General features: G+C 45.6%; 1 protein-coding gene across 2 annotated transcripts in view; it reads right to left on the reverse strand.

Moving 5' to 3' along the window:
• LOC123513693 (complex I assembly factor ACAD9, mitochondrial-like) overlaps window positions 1-14,607 on the reverse strand; it is an 86,555-nt gene that overhangs the window by 56,434 nt on the left and 15,514 nt on the right. For both annotated transcript variants that reach the window (XM_045271053.1, XM_045271054.1), the window contains one exon: window positions 6,209-6,393. In XM_045271053.1, the coding sequence (XP_045126988.1) occupies window positions 6,209-6,393 (185 nt within the window). The remainder of the gene's footprint in view (window positions 1-6,208; window positions 6,394-14,607) is intronic.

Raw genomic sequence — 14,607 nt, forward strand, 5'->3', positions numbered from 1 at the left:
AACAACAGGCAGAAAAAGAAGCGAGAAAAATGCAACTACAGGAAAATAAATGCAACTACAGGCAGAAAAAGAAGATAAAGATAAAGAGAGAGAATTTCAGTTACAACTTAAAAGGCAGGAGAAAGAGTTAGAAATTCAGGAGTTAGCCCTACGAAATGACGCTAAGTTTAGAGGGGAAGAAATAGATATAAAGAAAAAGTTAGCAAGCTTTAATCCCGCTACAGCTGCTCCGCTAGTTCCCCCTTTTGATGAATCTGATGTTGACAGGTCATTTCGCGCTTTTGAGAGCATTGCTAATAGGAATAAATGGCCCAAGGATCAGTGGGTGTCTCTCCTTGTCCCTAAGCTAGTAGGAAAAGCTTATAGGGTATACAACGGCCTTAGTGATGAGGTAGAATATGAAGAGATCAAAGGTAACATTCTAGACGCCTACTCTATCACTTCTGACGGATACAGACAACAGTTTCGAAAGTATGTGAAACCAGACTCTCACACCTATGTTGAATTTGCTAGTGAGAAACTAAGACAATTTAAGAAATGGTTAGCCGCCCTTAACATTACCACCTTTTTGGAGTTGCTCAATCTAATGGTCCTGGAAGAATGGAAGAACAAGTTACCCTTTAATATTCTGAGGCATGTGGAAGAACGGGAGAGAGTGATCTTATGTCTGCCGCTAAAGTGGCTGATGCCAGCTGATGGTAAAATGGGTTCAAAACATCTTTTTCTATTTTTTTATTTACACAGGAAAAGTATCCAAGAATCAAGTTTTGGCCAAATACAGTATATGTGTAGTACATATTTGTTGTACAAATAAAAAAAAATCGAATCTTGCAAATTACCAAGAATGTCATACTCAAACTTTAAACCCGTTTTTCTAAAACGTCAATAAAACAACTTCAATGCGTAGCTGTGCAAAGAAAACTTCATGGTCAATAAAAATCACCTACTTATGCATTATGAGTATATCAACATTTTACGTGGGCTTTTGAAATATATTGAAAACAATGGTTCGGGAGCATTTTTCAGGGAAAAAAGTGACTCATCATTTACTTAAACTTGTGAAAGGATTTCACAAACTATAACGAATATAGAAAATGTCAGTAGAATTGTTGAATGCTATTCAACTACTACCATGCAAAATTTGGTACCTCTACAATGAAAATGTGAATTTCCGTTAATTTTTAAATCTAAAGTCATAACTGTCACAACAAGTAAGCTAAAATTTCAGTCTGACATATTATCAGAAACTAGATTTTAAGCAAATTGTGAAATTTTGAGGCAAAATATTGAAAACAGAATATTTTTCAGTGTTTGCCCTCCTAAAGTGGCTGATGCGTTTGCTTTGTTGATGGGATCCTGGGTAGTAGAGGTCGTGGTTCACTATCTAATGTTAGGTCCTCCTTTGGGGAAGGTTTTGCGGTGGTAAGCCGACCGGATTCTCGCCAAATGCATATAATTCCCCCTGGTGTACATACTGTAAGAAACCAGGACACACGATCCAGAAATGTAGACACCCAAATTGCAAGGCCTCTCAACGTCAACTTTCTTTTGTGGCCCCTAAACCTAACACATTTGAGAACAAGAAACCAGTGGCCCTAGCTAACCCTGTCAACTCTCCTCTAGAACTTTATGACTCGTACATGTATCAAGGTAAAGTGTCCTGACTGATGGTAAAGACAAGGCAATAAATGTCAAGGTTCTGCGTGATACAGGTGCTGCCCAATCCATCTTAAGGAAGATGTCATCCCTAACATCAAACAGGCTTTCACTGGGAGAAGGTGATCCTTACAGGTCTCGAATCACAGCTCTCCTATCCCTTGGCTAATATTAGCTTACAGTGCCCTTCATTTCAGGAGAGGTTGTGGTAGCCATTAAACCTGGTGAACTGCCAGTACCGGGGTACATCTTGTACTGGGTAATGATCTTGCGGGTAACTTGGCTGTTCCAAACTTAATTGTTCTTGATTCTCCCTTAACAGAAAGTCCCACTAAGACCCTGGACGAAACATCCCCTCACTTCTTCCCAGTGTGTGCAGTCACCAGGTCTCAGTCCAAGTCCCCTGCCCTTTCACCACCTCCTCCACCAATGATTGCCTCTACTGACAACTTGTACAATAACATCATTTCAAAGGAGAATTTGATTAATGCTCAGGAACAGGATCTCACTTTGGCTAAGATCAGACATGTTGCCAGTGAGACAAAGGATATGTCTAAATTGCCTTGTTTTTATTATCAGGAAGGAGTCCTGATGCGTGCCTACAGACCTCCTGAACTGAAACAACTAGACACCTGGTCAGAAACACATCAAGTTGTCATCCCTTGTCTGTAAGACCAGCCATTATAGAACTAGCTCATGATGGATTGTCAGGTCATCTAGGCATCCAAAAAACCTACAAGAAGGCTCTTCAACATTTTTTTTTGGCCAGGAATGAAAAAGGATGTGTCACACTGTAAAAACATGTCATATATGTCAAATTGTGGGTAAGCCTAACGAACGCCTTGTGCCAGCTCCTCTGACGCCTATTCCAGTTCAGACGGAGCCCTTCAAAAAGATCATTCTAGACTGCGTAGGGCCCTTACCCAAAACCAAACGAGGGAATCAGTATTTGTTAACCCTCATGGATCCCACTACCAGGTACCCTGAAGCATTCCCTCTTAAGAACATCACATCAAAGACCATTGTAAAACATCTAATACATTTTTTCACCTCGGTAGGAATTCCAAAACAAATTCAGTCTGACAAGGGTAGCAATTTCACTAGCCCTTCCAACAATGTGAATGATGTCCTTGTTAATTCCGCTGTACATGGTGAACATGTCTCATGCCATGATCACAGAGTTCTAATGAGTAAAACTTTAGAAATATGGTCAGAAATATCATGCATTTAACCTTGTATTCAACTATGAGAGACAGTAAACTTATTATTGATAATATATTCTAAGCCTCAGAAAATCATATTTTCAGTGTTGCTAAAAAAAATAATAACTTATAAAGATTTTCTTCTTTATGGGTAAATAGTTCCATAGTTATAATTAGATTTTTTTGTGAAGGAAAGTCTTTAAAAATGCTGACATGTAAAAAACTACATTCAAATCTTCACAGCAACACCTCACGCCCGCCATCCATACAGGTGATATCAGCTCTGCCTTACCAAAGAAAAAAGAAAAAAAAAAAAAAAATTCCAAGGAATTAAATATCACTTCCTCATTTCACCTAGGAATTCCACAAATTCAGTCTGACAGCAGGTCACTAGCAATTTTTTCCAACAGATAGTGAATGAGCTAAACATCGACCATGTAACCTCCTCGGCTTACCACCCCAATCCCAAGGCTGTCTGGAGCGGTTTCACCAAACATTAAAATCCATGATGAAGAAGTATTGCTTGGAGCATCAAGGAGACTGGGATGAAAGTATCTCTTTCCTTCTCTTCGCTTTAAGAGAATCTCCTCAAGATTCTTTAGGTTACTCCCTTTGAATTACTCTATGGTAGACAGATCAGGGGCCTCTCAAAATATTAAAGGATCAATGGTTTACTCAAAATACTCCTTCAAGCCCCAGTGTGTCTGACTACATCAGTAACCTTAAGAATAAAATCAGTGAAGTCAGATCTTTTGCTAAATCAAACTTCCTCAAATCTCAAACTAAAATGCAACAGAATTCTCTTCCCAAATCTGTCATGAGAAGTTTCAAACCAGGAGACAAGGTTTTACTTTTTCTCCCCACTCCAGGCAATGCTCTTCACAGTAAGTTCATGGGACCTTATGTTGTGGCTCAAAAACTAAGTCCATTAAACTATGTGGTCCACACTCCTGACCGTCGTAAGGATTCCCAACTAGTTCATATTAATCTAATGAAACCTTACCACTCCAGAGAACCAGAGGACGACTTGTCTCGCACTGTACCTGTATGTCTGGTAGGAAGGAGTCTGGTCCTGTGCCCCCGAGGAAGAGTCCGACATCGAATTCCTCTTCTCGTCACCTAAAGGACGCCCTCAAACAGCCAAATCATGTCCAACCTTTGAGGTTTTTCTTTCCTTAACACCTTCACAACAGTCTGATCTTAAAAAGTTATTGCTAGACTTTTCAGAAATCACAGGTGACCTTCCAGGACTTTGTACTACTATCCAACATGACATAACATTAATATCTAATGACATCAAGCCTATAAGACAACCAGCCTATCGCATTTCACCCATTAAAAGAGACTTGATGAAAAAGAGGTAGACTATCTGCTCTGTCATCACCTTGCAGAACCTAGTATATCCCCTGGGCTTCTCCTGCCTGTTAACATCTAAGCCAGATGGTAGTAGTCGATTTTGCACCGACTACAGGAAATTAAATAAAGTGACGGTGCCAGACTCCTACCCATTGCCCTTGATAGAGGACCTTATAGATAGTATAGGAGTAGCCAAATTTGTAACCACTATAGACTTACTTAAAGGTTACTACCAGATTCCCTCTCGGACGAGGCCCGAATAATATCCGCCTTCATCACCCCTTCGGACTATACCAATACACAGTGATGCCCTTGGCTTGTCTAATGCTCCCGCCACCTTCCAGAGGGCTATAAATTACATCACCCAGGACTTGGAGGGAACATCTGCATATCTGGACGACCTGGTGGTGACTTCGGACGACTGGGTGACACATCTGACCCGTCTTCGGAGGCTGATGGGTCGGTTGCAGGAAGCCGGGCTTACAATCAACCTGGCCAAGTCCACCTTCGGGAAGTCTACGGTGGTCTACCTGGGACATGTGGTGGGGAACGGCAAGGTTCGCCCCAAGAGAGCTAACGTGGAGGCCATCCTTGGCTTCCTGTCCCTACCACCAGGAAAGCTCTCATGAGGTTCTTGGGGATGGCTGGTTTCTACAGAAGATTCTGTAGGAACTTCTCCACCCTGGCCGCCCCCCTGACGGACCTTATCAGCACTTCCGTCCCCTTCCACTGGACCCCGACCTGTGACCAAGCCTTCCAACATCTCAAGGCGTTTCTCTCCTCGGAACCAGTGGTCTGGACGCCAGATCACTCCCGCCCCTTCCATCTACAAGTGGACGCGAGTGGAGTTGGAGTGGGTGCTGTCCTACTACAAACGGACCCCACAAGCGGCATCCTCCATCCCATCGCCTATCACTCCGCCAAGCTGAAGAAACATCAACTCAACTACTCCACCATCGAGAAGGAGGCTCTGGCACTCGTCCTGGCGCTCCAACGTTTTGAGTGCTACCTTCATCCTGGTCCTCAAACTACGAAGGTCTTCACCGATCACAATCCTCTGGCCTTCCTTCACGCCATGAAGAACCGAAACCAACGCATTCTTAGGTGGGCCTTGTTAACTCAACCCTTCAACTTGGAAGTCCACCATATCAAGGGGGTGGACAACATCATCGCCGACGCCTTATCAAGATCTCCCGTCTCACCTCCTTCATGAGCCCATTACGGAGGTCTTAGGGGGGAGGAAATGTTACGGCCCGCCCGTAACATACTCCACTACCATCACCTCCTCCGCTTGTTACCTCGTTCGCCACCTCTCCGCCTCCCTTCCACGTCACCGTCTCGTGAACCTTCCACGCCACCGTCTCATGAACCCTCCACGTCACCGTCTCATGAAGCCCCGCTACTGTCCCGAAGTTGGATTCACGCGGCCCCATTCGACTCCCCCGGAAGTGTTAAGCCAGCTCTTGGCTTTCTGGAAGTCAAGTCGAGGTCCAGGCCTCAACCAGTGAACACAACGCCTCTTGGGACTACCGTGGGATCAACCATCACCCAGCACTTCACCACTGCGACACCTCATAAATATCACTTCCCCTCGTCCCGTGTTTTCCACATTGCCTCCATATAGGATTAGGATTATTGTTAGGTATTAAGTTGGGTTCTTTATTGTTGTTTTATTTCTGTGTTATATGTATATATGTGTAATTTTTCTGTGTTTCATGTTATATATATATATGTGTTTCATGTTATATCTATGTGTGTCAGTTTCATTATGGGTTATTAAAATAGCTTTTTAAAGTGCCCCCTTTGCATTTCCTCACCAGTTGAACCTGCAGTGTTTTTTTTTTATTATTGTTCACCGGCTCCCTGATGCCAATCTTACCCGTTTAACCGGTGAACGTAACACACTGCAAATAAAAACTCCCTCCACTTCTCACTCAAAACTCTCCCAGCACTCCCTTATAATTGTACAGTGTCCCTACTTCCCTACCACTTACCTTGTACACTACAAAGAGTGACATGTTCCCATAACTGGTTTCAAACGTCGGACTGACAGTCATGATGGAGTAGAAGTCAGCATATCCGGCGCTGGTGACCCATGAGCCAAACTTGAGAAGCTGCACTGCTTTCTCATCCTTCAAGTACTTCACCTTGGAGGAGATTGGGTACCAATCATGCCCCCCTGTGGTGAACAGAGAAAAGGGTGAAGTCCAATTTCTTTTATTCCATATTATCACATGATTTCAGAAGCTGCAACTTAATATACAATTGCGGTTTGCAAGATCAGTAGAGCAGTTAGCATGAAAATAGTGATAAGAGATAGAAAGAGATGCAACATTTCGGCAGTGAGAAAGAGACCGAAGACAGTCAGTCTGAGGAGGGGAGCTGATGAGACGAGAAACTTTTGATTCCACTCTATCTAATGAATATAAATAAAAATAAATAAATAAATAAATAAATATATATATATATATATATATATATATATATATATATATATATATATATATATATATATATATATATATATATATATATATATATATGACATTTTCATAACTAAAATGTATTTCTTCACTTACCTGTTCCTCCTACTATAGGCAATAAATGCATTGTCTCCTTGAGTCTGTCAGTGACTAAAAAATCAACCCCCATTGTGTGCAAGTCAATGCGCTGTTCTCCTATTCCTCCCTGAGGTAGCCATCTTCACACCACATTTCTCTATGACGTTTGAAAAAAAAAAAAAAAACTCAGAAGAGAAGCATTGCGTAGGGAGGAAGGGCGGGAGTGTGTGTAGAAGGAACAGGTAAGTGAAAAAATACATTCTAGTTATAAAAATGTCATTCATTTCACATAAGACCTGTTCCTTCTACACAACCCTGACGTTTAGCACGGACATAATCACCTACGGGCTACAGCGCCGCTCCAACCCTGGCTGAATCCACCGTGCACTGTGACATCCCAGCCTGCACATTCCTCACACCTTGAAGAAACATTACAGGAACCACGACACGTAATACATACGGTATAAGGTTCATGGGAGACATTAGGAAGAGTCCTGCTGCATTCCTGACGGGCACACAACCTTTTGGAGGAACCACAAGAGAAGTCAGAATGCGCTGTGGCCGGCGGTAGAGACCTCGAGACTCCGGAACCGTCTGCTCCGGACCGCAGACCGCCAGTGATAAACATAATCAATACCATCTGTTGGGTAACTTGTGCCTTTCCCCCAGCACGTCACTTTCAGCAGGAGATGGTGGAGAAGCCACGTGAGAAGTCATCTTGAAAAAAAAATAAATAAAATAAAAAAATAAAACGGAAAGCAGTGCGTGTAGCAGCAATGCGTGTCAGTAGAGAAGTGGGGTGTGAAGATTGCTACCAAGAAATATGTATTGTAGAATCCTTGATTGCTACCGCAGGGAGGAATAGAAACAGCGCATCGATTTGCGCGACTGGGGTTATTTTTATAGTCACTGACAGACACAAGGCCTACATTGCCTATAGTAGAAGGAACAGGTCTTATGTGAAAAAAAAAAAAAAAAAAAAAAAATATATATATATATATATATATATATATATATATATATATATATATATATATATATATATATATATATATATATATATATATATATAGTTACTGTCACGCCACGGCTGCGGTTAACTGCTACAGCTCACTAGAGTGTTATCCTGGTAAAATCGCCAGCTTTGTTACGGTCAGTGCAGTGGGGAATATAACCCCACTACTATAACTCACAGCAGCCGTAACACTCAGGTTCTTTCAAGGGCACACAGCCGCCCACCAAACCCCACTGGTGACTACAGCCACCTACAACAATCAAGACGAGACCCTAACGCGTCTATCCGCGCCGCCACCACGAGGGGACGAACTCACGAGAAAATGCAGCCAAACCAACTACACTTCTCCTAGAGCAACAAGCCCGTTGCTCTAACAGTCACGGTCTACCCAGTAGCAAGCCAGCTACTCAAGGGAGGGCATAACTCCCAGATCGATGACTAGTCAGTACCCCTTAACACACAGCCCAGCAAACACGTCTCTACACTGTGCCCAGAGCGTACGTGTTAACTCCGCTGAAGACTGGCCAGTACTATAAACAGTATACTACTGATACTACACAACAGATGATGGGGGCACACAGCCACCCACCAAAACACACTGGTGACTGACTACAGCCAGCAACAGCAACAACGGGACGAAACAATAACGAGTCCCTCCGCGTCGCCACACTCGAGTGGACGAACGCACGAGAAGTGCAGCCAACTTGCCACACTTCTCTCAGAACAACAAGCCCGTTGTTCTACAGCCACGGTCTACCGAGTAACAAGCCAGTTACTCAAGGGAGGGCACAACTCCCAGACCGATGACTAGTGAGCACCAAGAGAAGCCCAGCAAAACGTAGCTCAACTGTGCCAGAACCACGAGCGTCCGCGTCCACCTCAGCTGAAGACTACCCTGGTACTGAGGCGATGCTCGCAGGCACAAGATGGTGGAAACAAAGAGAGTGTGGTTGGCCGCACAGCGGAACAGCGACAGCCCGCGCTTGGGGCCGCCATAAAATGGGCATATACTAAAATAATAAATTAAAGGGGAAACAAGGCAGTGCCCCTCACATGCCCTCCCTTAAAAGAAAAATTTTTGGAAACAAAACATTTACAAAATTTTTTTAAAAGGCATGGAACTGATTAAAGGGAAAAGCCCCGGGACAGACAATCGGCCACAACGTTGTCTACTCCTCTTATATGTCTTACTATGACATTGTACTCCTGGGCTCACTCGGTATGGGGGCCGTTTGACAGGCTTTTCGTTCCCAACATAAATATCGTGTTCTATCAACGGTGTCCTGCCTGGGACACTGCTGAACACAGAATCGTACTTCCTCAGCCGGCAAAGCAACTCATCTTGCTGATCCCCTACGTGTTCAACCTTCTCTTTCAAGAGATGGAGGCTATTCCGTTCCCACTGCCCTGTAGGAACAATAGGCCTCTCCCTCCCGGCAGAAAAATAAAACTGAAGATGCCTCTTGCACGGCAGAACTAAAAGAGCCCTTCTGGCTAGTAGAACGAAAAAAGGGCTTCAGCATGTTAACGTGACACAGCTGAGCCCTCTTGCGCCGGTCAGGAGTGACCACCAAGTAGTCGAGGTCACCCATCTTCTCTACAACATAGGGGCCACTATAGCGGGCAGCAAGCGGCTGGCCCTGAAGTGGTAACAGCACGAGCACTTCATCTCCAGGGGCAAAACTCCGATACTCGGCCCTTCGGTCATAATACCCCTTCATACTCTGCTGGGCCTTACACAGGTGGGCCTGCGCCACCTCTAATGCCTTGGCTAATCTCTCGACTGCTCATGAGGCTCTTAAGCAGTGAGACAGGGCGCTCAGGCGACGGCTGACACCAAGCCTCCCGAACAACGTCGAGCGGTCCACGCACTCGGTGTCCAAACACTAGCTGATTGGGTGAGAAACCCAAGGACTCAGTGGGCGCTTCTCTCACCGCAAATAAGACAAAGGGACACCCTCGTCCCAATCCTTATCTCTCTCCATGCAGAAACTCTTGAGCATGGTCTTGAGAGTTTGATGATGTCTCTCCAGGGCTCCCTGAGACTGCGGATGATAAGCACTGGACACAATATGCTTGATCCCCCACGCAGTCATCGTATCCTTAAACAACTTTGAAGTAAAGTTGGTCCCCTGATCGGACTGCAGCTCTGCTGGCAATCCAAAGTGTGTAAAGAAGGTTAACAAAGCCTTCAGCACCACCTTAGAGTGAGTGCTTCTCAGGGAATTGCTTCAGGGTACCGCGTGGTAACATCCATTATGGTCAACAAATACTTGTGACCAGCCCTGGTAGTAGGCAGAGGACCTACTATATCAATCAAAACCCTCGTGAAGGGAGGATCAACAGCAGGGATGGGGTGGAGTGGCGCCACAGGGGGTGTCTGATTAGGCTTGCCCACCACTTGACAAGTGTGGCAGCACTTAAGAATCGTGGCTACTTCTCCAGACATGCTGGGCCACCAAAATTGCGACGCAGGCGAGCGACGGTCTTTCGGATGCCCAGGTGTCCAGCCATGGGCCCCTCATGTGCCAACAGCACAAGTGCCTCACGCAGCTTATGCGGCACAACTACTTGCAATAACTCACCACCGTCACTCTCCTGCCATCTACGACACAACACCCCTTGATGCAAAACAAACTCCTCCCTGCCCTCCAACTCCTCACTTCCCTCACCCACTCGAGCAAAGAAGGAGGCCAACGCCGGGTCCTCCTGCTGCCTACGAATGAGCTCTGCAGGCTCTAGCTGGGTAAGAGAAAGGGGGACTATAGGGTCATGGGGTTGAGGCAACGCTGCAACCCTACGTCCCACACGGCATCGAGGACGGAGAGCTGGCCCAGGCTGCTCCGCTCCTGCCATGTGATCCGGTGAGTCCTCAGAAGGATCATCACCACCAGCCAGGCAGTCACCAGGCAAGGGAACAGCTCGCTCCCTGCCTCCACGATGCTCCACAGGGGGAGAAACTTCCAACTCCCCCGCAGAACTGGAAGTCTCCCTGGGCGCCAACTTCCAACAAACTGCCTGACTTATCATGCTGGGGCCTGTGCTGAACATCAGAGCCCTCAGCCTCCACACCAGGAAGCAACTCAGCACGAGTGCTCCCTCCGGAGTGCTCTGCAGAGTGAGGATAACCATCAAACAACTCAGCTACACCCAACACTCCGTCCTCACTCTCAGCAACAACTCCCAAAGCCGAGTCCGGTGCATTAACAAGTGACTCCACGCCGTCACCGTCAGCCTCTACACCAGAACTCAATGGTGAGCCCAACACTGGCTCCACCACATCAGCACTGCTACTCCCATCTGGAGTCAATCCCACCTGGCTGCTAGCAGCCTCCTGGGTAGTAACAGGCTCTCTCTCAGCCCGGCGGGCCTGAGAGCGGTAACAACATTTACAGAGTCTTGCACCACTGGCCCAGACTCTTCAGCAACCTCATCCTCATCAGAGGTTGGGATCCATACACGACCACCAGCCAAATCATTCCCAAGCAGGAAGTCCACTCCTGCGACTGGCAGTTCGTCTGCCACTGCTACCTGAGCCGTAGCAGTGACAAGAGGACATGACAGCGTCACCTCAGCCGTCACGAACTCCTCCACAGTGTTAAGTCCACGACACAACACTGCCTTACTAGATGTCACCTTCTTCCAGTGACATTTCGGCACACTGACTGCTGTGCTCCCGTATCACGCAGTACAGTGACGGGATACTTTGTGCCATCAATCTCAACAGTGCCTCCACACAGGAAAGGACGGCACCAGTCAAGCTCACTATCCTTAGGTGCGGGCGTGGCAACAGGGGGAGGAACAGGGGGCCAACCTGCTCTCCCTCCTCCAAACACAACTCAGGCACACGCCGTGCCTTCTCACTTTTAAAGCCTTAAGGAGCAGTCAATTCATCACCACAAACTTGGTCTGGCCACACCAACAAGGCAACTGGTTTCTGCGAGGACTTGGGAGTTTCAGCTGTTACTAACTTTGGGCAATTGAACTTAAAATGCCCTTTTCCTCGGCAGTGATAGCACGTAGGCTGGTAATCGTACTTGGGAGTTCTAGGGGCCGCCTTCCCGCCGTCCCATCCTTCGCAGAAGAAGGAGGGTGGGGCCTGGGGCTTTCAAACCCATCTTACTGCCGAATCCAGTATATCGCCTAAAGTGGCCTGGAGAGCCCGAGGAAGAACTGCCACCACTCCTGGGCCTCCCTTAGGACCACCTTCCTTACGACTCCAACTCCCAGGCTGCTGCACAGGACGGTGGGCCAACACATAATCATCAGCCCATGTAGCAGCCTCCTTCAAAGTCCTAAACCTCTTCTCCCTCAACAGAGGTACCAGCTCCTTATCAGCAATATCAATGAACTGCTCCATAACTACTAACTCCTTCAAAGCCTCGAGAGAGTCAACACCCTCGCTTGCAATCCACCTCTCAAACACTTGCTCCAGTGAACGAGCACACTCGAGGTAGGAGTCACTTGCTCGCTTCCTCTTTCCTCTGAATTGCAAGCGATAGGCTTCTGGTCGCAGCTCATATGCCCGCAAAATGTCAGCCTTAAACTCCTCATAATCATCCAGATCATCAGCTGACATTTTATCATAAACTTCAAGGCTTTTCCCTTGAGTTTATTCGCAACCAAGCCTACCCATCTCTCTCGAGACCAAGCAAACTCCTTGGCTTTCCTCTCGAAGCGAACAAACCATTCAGCCACTTTAGCCTCATCAAATTCAGGGACTAGCTGGAGACTTTGAACTAAAGTACGCTCTACACTCTGTTCTCCTCCTCCTACACTACCAACAACTCCAGGCGTACTTACTGCATGGCGAGTTCTCTCCCACTCCAACTCTCTATCTTTATCTGCCCTTTCTCTCTCCATCTCCAATCTCATCATCTCCATCTTTGTTACGTCACGCCACGGCTGTGGTTAACTGCTACAGCTCACTAGAGTGTTATCCTGGCGGGCTCGCCAACTTTGTTACGGTCAGTGCAGTGGGGAATATAACACTCCACAGAGTCCCCACTACTATAAATCACAGCAGCCGTAACCCTCAGGTTCTTTCAAGGTCGCCAACAGTGTATAACTTCCCCCACTGTAAGGGAATCTCCTTAGCAACTCCTTCTCCTCCTGTACCCAACCAAGTAGAATTTATAAATGGTAGATGTTATGTGTAACAGGGCGAGGCCTTAATACCCCCTAGAGAAACCGCCCACAAGGACAATTCCACCCACTTCTCTATGAAGTATTAATGCCTCTCCGCCTTGCCCACAGACTGTGATAAATCACAGACTGGGACAACACGCGCAGTATATTACTATACTATCTATTTCTACGACAAGTGCTTCCTAACACCTGTCAGACTGACACCCCTAGCCTACGACTACTACAATATATGATGTGTACAGCACATCCGGTGATGTACACACAAGCCCAGACACCACCTACGGGTGACAACAGCCATACAAGGAGTCCAGATACTCGTCACAGACAAGTCTGACGGACGAGAACTACGCACCACTGGCCTACAGCATGAAGCCTCTCAGCTTTCAATAGCGTGCGTGGCTACAACCACTACAATACAGTATACTACTGAAACTATACAGAAGATGGTGGGGGCACACAGCCGCCCACCAAACCCCACTGGTGACCACGGCCACCACAACGACAAACAGGACGAGACAACGCGTCTCTCCGCGCCGCCACACCACGAGTGGACGAACGCCAGACAGGAAATGTAGCCCCCACCCGACCACACTTTCCTCAGGACAACAAGCCCGTGGTCCTATACAGCCACGGTCTACCCAGTAGCAAGCCAGCTACTCAACAGGAGGGCACAACTCCCAGACCGATGACTAGTGAGTACCGCTTAACACACAGCCCAGCAAACACGTCTCTACACTGTGCCCAGAGCGTACGTGTTAACTCCGCTGAAGACTGGCCGGTACTATAAACAGTATACTACTGATACTACACAACAGATGATGGGGGCACACCGCCGCCCACCAAACACACTGGTGACCACAGCCACCAACAGCAACAACGGGACGAAACAATAACGCGTCCCTCCGCGTCGCCACACCCGAGTGGACGAACGCACGAGAAATGCCGCCAAACCAACTACACTTCTCTCAGAACAACAACCCGCTGTTCTACAGCCACGGTCTACCCAGTAGCAAGCCAACTACTCAAACAGGAGGGCACAACTCCCAGACCAATGACTAGTGAGTACCTAGAAAAGCCCAGCAAACACGTAGCTCTCAATACCCTGTGCCACACCGACGAGAGCGCGTGTCCACCTCAGCTGTAGGCTATCTTGGTACTGAGGCGATGCTCGCAGGCACAACAAGATGGTGGAAACAAAGAGAGGGTGGTTGGCAGCACAGCGGAAACGCGACAGTCTGCGCTTGGGGCCGCCATACAATGGGCATATAATAAAATAATAAATTAAAGGGGAAACAAGCGGTGCCCTCACAATATATATATATATATATATATATATATATATATATATATATATATATATATATATATATATATATATATATATATATATATATATATATATATATATATATATATATATATATATATATATATATATATATATATATATATATATATATATATATATATATATATATATATATATATATATATATATATATATATATATATATATATATATATATATATATATATATATATATATATATATATATATATATATATATATATATATATATATATATATATATATATATATATATATATATATATATATATATATATATATATATATATATATATATATATATATATATATATATATATA

This window comes from Portunus trituberculatus, chromosome 36, assembly GCF_017591435.1.
Source record: "Portunus trituberculatus isolate SZX2019 chromosome 36, ASM1759143v1, whole genome shotgun sequence".
NCBI lineage: Eukaryota > Metazoa > Arthropoda > Malacostraca > Decapoda > Portunidae > Portunus > Portunus trituberculatus.